This window comes from Podarcis melisellensis (genome assembly GCF_964234715.1).
Source record: "Podarcis melisellensis genome assembly, chromosome: 9".
In the NCBI taxonomy this organism is placed as follows: domain Eukaryota; kingdom Metazoa; phylum Chordata; class Lepidosauria; order Squamata; family Lacertidae; genus Podarcis; species Podarcis melisellensis.
The window spans coordinates 15,921,747-15,935,564 of NC_138541.1; the positions used below are offsets into that span (position 1 = coordinate 15,921,747).

Here is a 13,818-nt window from a genome sequence, read left to right on the forward strand (position 1 = left end):
ATAATTATCCTAATGAAACGTGTTGCTCTTATTTACTTTAAATAATTATTCTAATGAAACAAGTGGCTTTTTTCCCCTCCACGGACTGCCAACTTTTGATCTGGACCTTTTAATAGAAGTGTGAACTGCAGCAATTAGAGGCGATCACATTTATTTCAATGCTCTTGGAAAGGCAGAGGAGAGGCCAGGTTATTGGCAACTATAGCTTTCAGTTGCCGCTCTTGGTTTGAGGGGCAAAACAGGTGGCATGATAGCTTTAATGGAGCCTATTTCTGCTTCTGAAATCGGCACATGTAAACGTTTGAACATTACAGAGTGTTTCAGCTAATGAAGAGTTCTGTATGACTCAGAGGTGGGAAACCTCAGGCCAGGGTGGGGGGTAAGGGCAGCCCTCCAAGCTCCTCAGGACCCTTTCCAGCTACAGCTCCTCCTCACTCACATCCTCTCTCCCTAGCTTACACCCTTCACCAGTCTTTCTTTGAACCTTCTTTGAGAGTTTTTGCCTCAATGCAATGTATGTATGTATGTATGTATGTTGCATTTCGACAGAGGACGAGATGGATGGTTGGACAGTGTTCTCGAAGCTACCAGCATGAGGAAACTGTGGGAGGCAGTGGAAGACAGGAGTGCCTGGTGTCCATGGGGTCACGAAGAGTCAGACATGACTAAACAACTAAACAACAACAACATGTTGCATTTATTTCCCACATTTTTCTCCAAGGAGCTCAAGGTGGCCAACATGGTTTTCCCCTTCCTCATTTAATCCCCACAACAACCCTATGATATAGGCTAGGCTAAGAGGCAGTGACTGGCCCAAGTTCACCCAGTGAGTTCCATGGCCAAGTGGAGATTTGAACCCTGGTCTACTAGGTCCAGGTCCAACACTTTAACCAATATGCCACACTGGCTGTGTCCTCGAAGCCTGACATTGCCGCCTGCTTGCCTGGATGGAGGATGCGGAGTATTTGAGTGTGCATAGAAATTTTGTTGTTGTTGTTTAGTCATTTAGTCGTGTCCAACTCTTCGTGACCCCATGGACCAGAGCACACCAGGCACTCCTGTCTTCCACTGCCTCCCGCAGTTGGGTCAAACTCATGTTCGTAGCTTCGAGAATACTATCCAACCATCTCGTCCTCTGTCTTTCCCTTCTCCTAGTGCCCTCAATTTTCCCCAGCATCAGGGTCTTTTCCAGGGAGTCTTCTATTCTCGTGATTTGGAGCCTCAGCTTCAGGACCTGTCCTTCCAGTGAGCACTCAGGGCTGATTTCCTTCAGAATAGATAGGTTCTGAAGGAAATCAGCCCTGAGTGAGAACTGGAAATTACTGAAAGTGTAGAAATTAGAATTAGAAATTAGTCCACGGTAAAAAAAGAGTAAATTTTACACCTGTTGCTTCACCCAATTTTATTTTATTTTAATTTTATTTTAATTATGTGGCCCCTGGATGGCTTTCCTGAAGGAAATCTGACTGCTAGCCTGAAAAAGTCCCCCTGCCTCTTGTATATCTCACAAACACACACTCTTCCATACCAACAGAAGTGTCCCAACATCAATTGCTACCTACCTGTTTTATATCCCATTCCTAGACACTAGAATGAATACTGCCTGCAGTGAGTTGTTAGGCTTGAGATTTTGGCTTTCTGGCTATGTCTTGACCTCTTATATTAAAAACGTAAGCATGTTTACTTGTGAATAAATCCTACCAGTTCCCGCTGAACTCGCTTTCAAGGAAGCGTGCTTAGATAAAAGGCTTAGGATAACAATTTAATTGCAGTCTTAAGACAGAGAGCAGCAATAAATTGCAGACTTACGGCACAATCCTGTAATGTCTGCTCAGATGTCCCACTGAGGCTTCCTTCCAGCTAAATGGGTTTAGGATTGCAGGTGTTATGGGTTCAGGATTGCCGAGGCAAAGAAACACCCCTAGTGGCTGCTCTTTCCCCCGTGTCAAAACCCAGCAGCCACCAGGATCTGTCTCCAGTCTTAAGTGAACCCAGTGGCGTAGCATGGGGGGTGCAGGGGGGGCTGGCCGCACCAGGCGCAACATCTGGGGGTTAGGGTTAGGGGGCGCAAATCCACAGGTTAGGGGGCACAAATTATTTGCCTTGCCCTGGGTGCTGACAACCCACGCTACGCCACTGAGTGAACCATACAGGCCCCTTGTTAAACAGAGAACAGAAGCAAAGAGAAACGTGACAGTTTTTATGTTCAGTGAAGGTGGGTATTTATTTTTGTGTCAAACTAACACCGTATCTCCTCCTCCTTCCCTCGTGGAATTCTATCAGAATGATAGGTCTCACGTCTGACCTACTTTCCTGTCTTTTTGGCTATTTCATCTGTTCATCCCACCTACTGCTTCCCCATCTGCTAGGCATTTTTAGATCACAGGAGCTTCCTTGAATTCTGCTAAATGTCAGGTGCGCAGCACAAAGGGGCTATGCCCACTTTTAAGTTCATGTTATTTTCGTTTCTTAAAGGAAAGGTGTGCTTGAATAAGGACTCCATTCTGTTCTTTATGCTGGGATTGAATGAAAAGCTTCGGATTAGACACTTTAAATCATGCATGTGGCCTTGACATGCCCATGGATTATGGAATGTGGCACCTAGCGTGGAACTTTGCAGCTTGGATGGAAGATCGGGAATCTCAGCCCTTGTTGCAAACAATGGAGGCTGGTCCATTAGCAGACAAATAGGTGGCGTATTATTATTCTGGCAAGTGGGGCACTTGCCTTGCCAAGCTCTCAGCCAACTCCCACCTGCCCACTTGGCTACTTACAGCCAGTCCAGTGACATTGGCTGTGAGCTTCCTCCTCCTCCATAGTCTCAGGGTTGCCCCTTGCAGAACTTAGCAGGAAGGAGAAGGGTGGAGAATTAGTTGGCTCAACCTGTCACTGTGTGCTGGTCCCGGGGGAAAGGTTACCGTTGGCGTAGTCAAAGTCCGGTCCTGGGTCACTAGCCTGGAAACAGTTCACAAGGAGCGGGGCGAGGTCCAAAGCAGGAAGCCGGGCGGGGACAGGAACACTGGAGGGTCAGGTCTGGGTCCAGGCAGGAACAGGTACTCAACAACGACGTTGCTCCCGCAACCTGGGACTGGGCTGACTGGCCTTTATCTTCTCTGAGGCCAGGGGTGGTCCCGGCCCCCAGGAGACCCGCCTCTCCTGGCCTTAAGGCGAGCACTCCTCCTGGGAGAAACCAGTTCCCTTCGCCTCTCTGCCCTAAGCCTCTGAAGTTCAGGAGAGGCCGAAGGGTTACTGGGCCCAGGGGGAGACTCACCTGTAGGCACTGAGTCCTCAACCACCTCTGGAGCCAGAGTGGATTCATCTGGTGCCTGCTCCTGAGGATCCAGCACAGGTGCAGGCGCTTCAGAATCAAGGCCCTGCTCCAGTTCAGCTGGCCCTGGAGGCGGGGACTCCTGTTCAGGCTGGGATTCCTCCGGTTCAGCCTCTGAATCGGATTCCCAGGCCATCACACCCTGGCTCTGGTGCCACCTTCTTCCTGGCTTCCGATCCACTAACCCTAAAGGGCACCAGCCACCACCCCTGGCTACAAATAATATTAGGGTCCTAGCACATGCACCCTTGCTGCATGATTACCAAGATAAAATATTCAGGTTGGATGATGACAGGGACTGGTTGGATGCATCAGAATGGTGGGAGGAACCAGCTGGGGAACCCTCAAGGGGAAGAGGCTCAGAGCCCAGGGATTGGTGGTGGGACAACAATGAGAGGTCAGAAGGAGGAGAGAGAGAAGATTGGGAAGAGGTAACAGGACTTAGTGAGCTGGGAGAGTCAGTGGCAGAGAGCAGTCCAGAATCAGAAGCTAAAGCAGGAGAGTGGGATGGAGGAGGCTGAGATGAGTCAGGCTGGTGAAGAAGCCAGGGTGTCTCTCTCTCCTGCTGTGACAAGCTCCCCTCTGATCTCCCAGAACCAGGAGAGGCATGAAGAGGGCAGAGGAGCAATTAGTGTCCCACAGGCGCAGTCTCAGATTGCTTGGGGGAAACCCTGAAGAGGAGTTGACTTAGGCAGCTGTGAGGAGGCAGGGATCTTCAGTTGCCACAACTGCTTCATGGGGGCAAGACCTGTGTGCTCTTTAGTCCCGACACTCCTGTGCAGATCCTGTTTTTTTCCTAATACAGAATTAACTCCACTTACTAACAGCTGGTTCGCTCCTGTCAGGAGAAACTTCCTAATGGAAGTGGAGAAACTTCCTAATGGAAGCTACCTCACATCAAGTCAGACTGAAAGTCCATCTAATACAATACAGTGGTACCTCGGGTTACATACACTTCAGGTTACATACGTTTCAGGTTACAGACTCCGCCAACTCAGAAATAGTACCTCAGGTTAAGAACTTTGCTTCAGGATGAGAACAGAAATCGTGCTCCGGCAGCACAGCAGCAGCAGAAGGCCCCATTAGCTAAAGTGTTCTTCAGGTTAACAATAGTTTCAGGTTAAGAGCGGACCTCTGGAACGAATTAAGTACTTAACCCGAGGTACCACTGTGATGTCAACTCTCGTTATTCCCTGTGTGTGCACATGTGTACACATGCATTGTCTGTCTGTGGAGGGCAGATGAGAACCAGGTAGCATTTTGTAATGCGCTTCATGTCTCCTTCTGTGTTTGACTCCAGGGCTGAATAATCAGGCCTCCCTCCCCCACTTAAGGACTTCTTTGAATTCAGTCTGATAAGAGCCTCTCATGCCACAGAAATCATTATACCATCACACTTTCCATGCCTGGAATTAATGAGTTGATTGTAAAAGAGGATATTAATCTACATCCCTTGGTTGTGTTACTAAGGTTATCCGGGAAGACATACAAGAATTATGAGCATTTGGCTGCTGGGGAGCTAATGGCAGACGTTACTCCATCAAGTGACGCAATCCTTCAGGTATAATCTGTCAGGGGCCATATGCCAGCTATAGATAGGGCTAGAGTCTAACGTGGCCAGAACAGCTTTCTGCGATTCCCCCTTCTCCCTCCTTCTAACTAGCACACCTCCTCTCTCTATTTTCCACTCCCTTTGCCCCTTCCTTGTCACCGGTATAAAATTAGGCCGCACTCTGCGCGCGACCCTAAGGGTACAGATTGCTCATCACTGCTGTATGGTATTGATTAAAATTATTTGGCGCAGTAGGAGTGGGTGTATTCCAAGAAAATTCACAAAGTGTAGAGTACCGCCAATGAAGCGTTTACTTCTTCAGGTGGCTCTCAAGCTGCGCAGATTGCATCACTACGCAGACTGTCACCGATGGTTTGTGGGGTGGTCAGCAACTGGTTTAATGGCTAGGTGTGAAAGTCAACCCCAGGGGAACTCTGAGAATGAGGAAGCTGGGACCTAGGGGAGCCTGAGTTGATTACAGTACATTTGACTGGGGATAGGTGCTACTGTAAGAGCAGGGAAGAACAGCAATTGTGGTAGTAAAAGAAGAGCACAGTTTGCCAAGACCTTGTTCTTCCATGCATAGACATTGGAAGACAGATAGGGTGGGAAAGGGACACCAGAATGGACATCAATTGTGAGAGGCAGATTTCTTGCATCATCATCATCATCATCATCATCATCATCATCATCATCATTTATTATTTGTACCCTGCCCATCTGGCTGGGCCTCCCCAGCCACTCTGGGCAGCTTCCACAGACACCAAAAATACACTAAAATGTCACACATTAAAAACTTCCCTGAACAGGACTGCCTTAAGATGTCTTCTGAATGTCAGGTAGTTGTTTATCTCTTTGACATCTGAAGGGAGGGCATTCCACAGGGTGGGCACCACTACCGAGAAGGCCCTCTGTCTGGTTCCCTGTAACTTCACTTCTCGCAATGAGGGAGCCCCCAGAAGGCCCTCGGTGCTGGATCTCAGTGTCCGGGCTGAACGATGGGGGTGGAGACGCTCCTTCAGGTATACAGGACCGAGGCCGTTTAGGGCTTTAAAGTTCAACACCAACACTTTGAATTGTGCTCGGAGCAAATGCAGATCTCTCAGAACAGGTGTTATGTGGTCCCAGCGGCCACTCCCAGTCACCAGTCTGGCTGCCGCATTCTGGATTAATTGCAGTGGCAGGAGGACTGGAAAAAAGGCATTGTTTACCACTCTCACAGCCTCTTCACATCCAGTAATCCACACCTCCAAACTGAAGTAGGTTTAGGGACCATACTTAAATTTAATGTGGATTGTGAACCTCTTGTAAGAACATAAGAAGAGGCTGCACGTGGTGTTCTCCTTCAGTTCCTGCTGTCCCACACTTTCTGCTCCCTTAAACCTGGAGATTTCCTGTGCAGTCAATGTAGCTCTCCTGCTTGGATTCTCAAAGCATAGGGTGAAGTATAGGTGGGTTCCCACAAGGCAAGACATGTTGCGTTCGCAAAGTAAAGGAAGGATTAAACTCTGATTAATAAGAATACACACAGAGGCTTGAACCAGCAAGACTCTGGGAAGGGTGCGTATAATCGTGTCTCTCTGTGCTTGTCCGCCCAATCCCCGCAGCCCCCCAGCCCAGGCCATTTTATTCACAAAAGAACTTTTACAGAGTGTTTGTAAGAACCAATCAGATTTCCTCTGAGCATTTTCACAAACCCATGTGGGGAGAAAGTTAGATCAAAAGAAATTCTTTTAACTACAAAGACTACTACTCTGAGCATGCATGCATAATCTGAGAGTAAATAAAAGAGGACTAGAGAAACTCCAGAGATCACAAAGAGGAGTAAACAAGAGAGGATGGAAGGATGGCAAGGAGATAGGCATCTTATCACCTTCCTGTGAAACAATTTCCAGGCCCTAAGATTAACATCCTAAGATTAATATACATTAAAGAAACTTGCCCACTATCTTTATGGCCCAGGATGCCTGCCTGGTGAAGCAACTGCTGTGTACGTGACATGTGAGGAGAGAGAAATGGGCAGTAGAGGCAAAAGGGCATCAAAAGGGCATGAATGTAGAATCTTATGGGATTTAATCAGAAATTATCGTCAATATATCAAACCCAGTCAACACAATGTCTTCATCGTGGACACGATGGCTTGATGTATATTTTATAATTCCTCATGGTAATCCCATCTGACCTCTACAAAGGCACAGTGATAATAACAAGAGCCTTTTTTGAACTAACAGAACTAGACAACAGGGGCAAAGCAACTGCTTATATACATTTCTGAAGGCCTGGGCCACTCCCACTCCCAACATGATTGGCTGTCCAAAGTTCCAAGCTGCGAATCATAACTCAGAGTTTTGGGCCAATGGCCGAGACCCAAATCCTGAAATGTCCTTTGATTGGATATCATGTATTGGATCAGAACCCCAGGGCTCAGAATCCTTAGTCCAGACTCAAGCTCAGGCAAACACAGACCATTGAAGACATAACATAGGGAATCTCTGGATTTAGGCAGGAGAAAGTGTGAGACAACAGTAGCTGGAGGAAAAATGCCACATGGGCCATAATTCACATTAAGCTGAGGTATGAAGGGGCCTTTAGAAAGAAGAGGCAAAGTGAGACAAGGGGAATGTGGATTGCTTCTCTTGCTCTGGGGGCAGAGTAGAAGCTGGAAATGAGCTCCACATGCAACAATGGAGCAGTTGCTGTTCCTCTCATTCTTCATGGATGTGTCATGGGCCACCAGTTTTGGAACACCAGATCTAGAGGGACAGTTATGGTACAGAAATCTTACCTCAGGGAAATGCCTGTGTTTCCTCTCTGCACAACACTTAAATCTCATGGTGTACCACATAGAAACCCTTCAGCTGTGAATATTAAATGACATCCCAGTCTGTGAGAAGAAAAGCCTGATTTTAACACATGTAATTAGGAGTCACTAGAACACCAATTAAAGCTGTTGAAAGAGTGGGGGGGGGGATGCAACATGTAGGAAGAATAGTGGGATAATTTATTATTAGCTCTTGCTGATTTGAGGAAAGTTTGCTGGCTTTCAGTCCTGTAGGAGCTGTTCATAACTTGGGATGAATCCCACTCCCATTCCATTGAAATATTTCACATCATTCGGGAGAGGGCTGGGGGGGGGGGAGAGAGAAAAGTGGGGAAGAAAGAGGGAGGTGCAGCCAACCATTTAACCCCCATTTGTCTGCACTCGTGGTGTGATAAAATTCTCATTACCACTTGGTACGATAATAGCGGGAGGATACAGACGGGCACCTGGCAATTGGTAAATAATCACTGTGTGCATGCAACCATTTCATAAACCAGTTGACGGAGCATGTATTCTCTGATCAATGATTCCAGTCACCAGTGTTGTAAGGCTGATCTATAAGTGGAATCAGAAAGGTGTGAGGGTAATCAGCAGGTAGACAGGCAACAGAGCAAGTGAGGGCGGGCAGGCAGGCAGGCATAGTCAAGGAAGCTTTCAGCCCAAACACATGAGGGGAAAGCCAAAGGTCACTCTCTAGCGTGGGGGAGGGGAACATCCTTGCCAGGAGATCTTTTCAGTCTGGAATGGGGACCTGAGGTGGGTGAACAGAGCAAAAGGCATTATGTGGGTTCAAGGACACAATCCAGGCAGGCAAAAACACAGAAGGAGGGTGTGATGCAGGGCCAATGAAGGCTGAGAAGAGAGGGTGTGGCTGGGGAGGGTATGTCTTGAGGGCCAGAGAGAGGCACGGAGGGCCACCACATTCAGGCCGCAGGACTCAGATCTTGCCACCACCCCCCACTGCAACAAAAATGGGGTAGCACAAGGCAGGACTGGACATTACAGGCTCCAGCTCTGATAGCTCTGGACATATAAGATACTGGGCCAGCTATATTGTCTGCCAAATGATTGGGATGATTTCACTACATGTTGGCTGCAGACGTGTGGTTAAAAGGAGGATTCGTGTCCCACTAGATTTCCAAGCGGGTGAATGCAAATTTTGGAAAAATTAGTGGTTGCTAAGTTCATGTCCAAGCAGAGAGAGAGAGAGAAACTGGGAACGAGCATTTCTGCTTCTTGCTTCCTGACTTAGGCTCAGTTATTCTTCTCTAAGCAGCTTTCCTTATTGCACAGAGCCTCTGGTTGCTTTCAAAACAAAAGCACAGCCACTCTGGTCAGCCCTTTGCGTCTTGTTCATTTGATCATTGGAGGATTCAGTTTCGCGAGGGTCAGCTTCAGCTCCGATACCTGAAGTCTGAATTTTGTCTTCTGTAGTTCCACAAGCAATAAAGGCCCCCTTTCCCCAAGTGTTTTGTCTACTGGGGGGGGGGGAGCGGCTGTGCAGGATCTAGAGGAATTTCATTGAAATGCAGCTTATTACTCGTTCGCAGCATCTCGCTCTTTCTCACATGGTTGCCATGGAAACCATGACAGCCTATGGGCAGCTACCTTTCTGGCCATCTGAGGGCAGGTTTTTCGGCAGGCATGTGAACTGGGGGCTACTCTCACAGTGTTATTGCAGCTTGCCTCAAACTGCGAGTGGTTTGGCTCATGTGAACCTAGACAAGAAGGAGGGAAATATAGCTGGAAGAGACCAACACAACTGACTCACTGCTTCCAGATGAATTTATGCACTTAATATTTTCCAAGGACAGTGGTTCAGAAGCACCATATGATGGCAACTTGACACAATGCGATAAATAATTAAGACATCTTCATGCACATCTATGAAAAATACATTAATTGTGTGTGGGGGGGTGCATGCCTAAGGAGAGGTCTCCTGTTACCAAGCGTGAAAACCGAGGTCCTACTTTACAGAGCAAAGCCCTCTTATTTTGAAGGCACCCTCCTGTAGTTGAAGTCCAAGTCCAGTTTAAAGCTAAACAAAACTAAGAAGGGAGAGCAGGAGGTGCCTGAAAATTGTTCATCCACATTTAACAGCTGGACAGCAGACAAAGCATGCAGACAAGTCATCTGGTCATGGAAGGTGGCTTTTCCACATGCTGTAGAGGGAAGTGAGGGGCATCAACTGGGAAGGTAGCCCATGGAGGAAGAGGAAAACTGATCCCAAACTTCTGCTGCCTTGTGGGATATCTTTGGGAGGAGAAGAAGAAGAGGAGGAGGAGGAGGAGGAGGAGTTTGGACTTTGGACTTGATATCCCGCCTTTCACTCCCTTAAGGAATCTCAAAGCGGCTAACAATCTCCTTTCCCTTCCTCCCCCACAACAAACACTCTGTGAGGTGAGTGGGGCTGAGAGACTTCAAAGAAGTGTGACTAGCCCAAGGTCACCCAGAAGCTGCATGTGGAGGAGCAGGGAATCGAACCTGGTTCACCAGATTACGAGTCCACCGCTCTTAACCACTACACTACTACACCTTACACAAATCCAGAGTGGAGTCCCTAAGATGGTTGGATGGCACCTTCTATGCCTCCTTCCTTTAACCAAGCTGGTGCCAAACACATTGCTCTGTTTTCCTTTGGACCACATCATCCTGTCATCTGGGAAGCCCAGGATACAGGCTTGTGCCCGGGGAGGTAACTTCGGTGCCACTGATGCAGCAGTTTGACTTCACCCCTGGAGGTGCACTCCATTGCCTCTTGAGACAGACAGATGCCAACAATACTCTAGACACCTGAAATGGCCCCTGTTTCGCTGCCCTTTTGCAGACAGTGAAATGAGAGGGATTTTGCAATGTTTCCCTGTGGATGGCATGGTTGGGCAGTGGCACTCACTTGACCTCCCAAAAATTGAGTTGCTGTTTACTGAGCAGGAGAGAGGAAGAGGCAAGGCAGTGGGGCTCAGAGGCTTTGCCGATGTCAAGGTAAATCCTTAAGGGCCACAATTCCACATTAGCAACACTAGCTTTTGCATAGCCTCAGGATTAATTTCCTACACCCACCTTTGTCACAAGGATCAGTTTGCCTGGAAGAAGAGAGACTGATAGGGATTTCAGCAATCTCACCGAGTTTTGATTTCCCCCCCAAGGCAAGACAGGGGAGAGTGTCCATCACTGGTTCTTTTCAGGGAGCTGAAAACATGTATTTGCTGTCATTTAGTATGTGGCACAACCCCAACATGAGAATTTATTGTGAAAAAGGGGGAGATAATTATTTAACACCAGTTTTGAACAGATAACATTTTATTTATTCCAGTCGGACACCGGTATTTACAAATACAAGTTAGTAAAACGTTTCACAAAACAAGTAAGATCCCACAGTAAATATTTATAGGTGCATAGTTCATGCTCAATTACTTTATATATATGTATATATGTATAGAAATATATTAACAACTTTCACAATAATGTTATCCTTTGACAGAAAAAGAAAGATCATAGGTAACAGTTAAAAAAACCTTGTGTCAGAAACAATACCAAATTACCGACAACCTGTCAACAAAACATGTACAGCATTAGAAATAAGGAGTAGACACTTAGGTGTTTTTTATTTTATTTTAAAAAACTGCTTTCGGACTTTTTAGAACTTGAAGCCACAATATCCAGACGACAACAATGGCTCTGAGACCCAGACCTTCGTTTCAGAGGGAGGTCGGTCGCTGAAACGAAAACTGGACGCAGTTACAGATGCTCCGATCATTGCTGATGGAAGACTTCAAAAGACACTGTACAAACTATAAAAAGTAGTTCACGACTGGGCACATTGGAACTCAGCACTTGTACAGGACAGGATGTCTTTGCCAGCAGCTAACAGAAGGAAGAGAGTTGAATTCAAGCCTCAGGTTCATAATCCTGGTATTCTTCCTGTTGGGAACAGCAACATCAACATTGAAGAAGGAAGAGGAGGAAGAAGAAGAGAGAGAAAACATCTCAATATATGATATGCTAAAGGTAAAGGGACCCCGGACCATTAGGTCCAGTCGTGGCCGACTCTGGGGTTGCAGCGCTCATCTCGCTTTATTGGCCGAGGGAGCTGGTGTACAGCTTCTGGGTCATGTGGCCAGCATGACTAAGCCTCTTCTGGTGAACCAGAGCAGCACACGGAAACACCGTTTACCTTCCCATCGGAGCGGTACCTATTTATCTACTTGCACTTTGATGTGCTTTCGAACTGCTAGGTTGGCAGGAGCTGGGACCAAGCAACTGGAGCTCACCCCGTCCCAGGGATTTGAACCGCTGACTTTCTGATCAGCAAGTCCTAGGCTCTGTGGTTTAACCCACAGTGCCACCCGCGTCCCAATATGATGTGCTAGTTCACACTAAATTGGTACTTAGTTTCAGCTTGTTGCTCACTAGGGATGTATGGGTTAGAATGTTTTCAGGTGTTTCCCTAAGCATCACATCTTCTTCCCTAAGCTGGGCAGAAGCATCCTGGACTTTAGGAAAGAGGCAGAAGCCCCTGTTCCATTATCAGCAGAATGTTGGAGTGTATGCAATAGCAGCCTCTTCCCTTTGAAAGGAGAAGCATCTTGTCATGTTCTTCGGCATCACTTTAATGCACAGAGTGGGAAAATCTTATGGGAACTACTTTGCATGATGGCAAATACACCATCTTAATGGAGACAGTTCTTTAGAAAATTCTGTAATGCAGTGACATTCACAGTCCATTAAAGGCTAGAATTTTGTATTTAAATTTAAGTAGGTATACATCCGTAGGAACTTGACTGAAGAACGCAAGCTATTAGAGGGGAAAGTGTTTTGCAGGGAGAACAAAAATCTACAATTCTAAAACGGCTTTTGAGAAATGGTGTGCCCGAGGAAGCAGCCTGTGTGTGTCTTTTCACAGTGAATAATAATATGAATCATGTTTGTGGTTTTTTTGGTACTGGTTTAGGATCTGAAATTAAAGTCCTTACACTGAATTTACTGGTATTATAAGATAAATCACAAAGAAGGTGGCTCCCCCAGGAGTACTCAGGGGGCATTGTTTTCTTTAAAAAATTTCATCATTAATACATGTTATTTTCCTTCTATCGTGGGGGTTTGCAGTTCGACAGCGTAACCTTAGGTTACTCCAAACTAAGTATCTCTTTGTTCAGTGGGGTTTACACCTAGATAAATGTGCATGGAATTATGTATGTATGTGTGTATGCAAGTATGTATGTATGCATGTTTGTTTTTATTCCATGCTGGAGCAGTAAGTAGTGTGGTCTTGTGGAAAGGGGCAGGGCAGTGGGGGCAGGGCCTGCCCACCCATGAGGTGCGATGAATCCACTGCCTCAGGTGGTGGAAACTGAAGAAGAAGCATGCCTGTGGTCACCCCACTGTCAGGGACTGGGCAGAGGAGGTGTAGACCGCCTTCCCATCCTGACCCTTCCAGGGAGGAGGAAGAGGAAGACAGTATAGATTTACAACAGAGGTTTGAGGGAGGTCATAGCTCAGAGGCAGATGAGGGGAAAGTTGGGAAATCATGGGAGAGGTAGAGCAACACCCGGCTGACATGTTGTCATTAGAAAGCTTTCTAGACCCTCCATCTCCCAGAACCTGGCGAGCCTTAAAAGTAGGCAAGCAAAGAGCTCAGAGACAGAGGGCACCTAGCAGCACCCACAGAGGGGGTGATGAGAACAATGAATGAGGAAGTGGGAGAGATGGAGTGTGTGGAAATTCACTTGGGACAACACCATTATCAAAGAGACTGAGTTCTATAGCCTCTCTCTGTAAAGGTTGAAATAAAGAAAGGACTGTAATAAACTTTTCCTTGTCTTTATACTTTCCTGGGCAACCAGATGGGAGCCACTGACAGCATCCTAACACCCACCCACTCCACCATTGATGGAGAAGCAACACCGGTTTCCAGTGAGATCCCACAAAAAATTCATGAGATCGTGCGAGATTTCAGTGAGATCTGCCAAGATGTTGCCAGAAACTGGCACCACTGCCGGCACTGTTTCTCCATGGGTGGCAGCATGTGGGATGCCCACAGGTTTCTTCTGTGAGTGAAGTACATATTTATTGACAAACTAGTTTCTAAATTTCTCCCAACACTTCAAGCATAAGTGA

The 13,818-nt window shown here is 46.9% G+C and overlaps 1 protein-coding gene across 1 annotated transcript in view; it reads right to left on the reverse strand.

The window, feature by feature from the left end:
* Positions 1-10,983: 10,983 nt before the first annotated feature.
* The window catches only part of SNCA (synuclein alpha), a 60,081-nt gene continuing 57,246 nt past the window's right edge, over positions 10,984-13,818 (reverse strand). Inside the window, exon 6 of the mRNA XM_081925492.1 lies at positions 10,984-11,622. Coding sequence (XP_081781618.1) covers positions 11,590-11,622 — 33 coding nt within the window. The 3' untranslated portion in view covers positions 10,984-11,589. The remainder of the gene's footprint in view (positions 11,623-13,818) is intronic.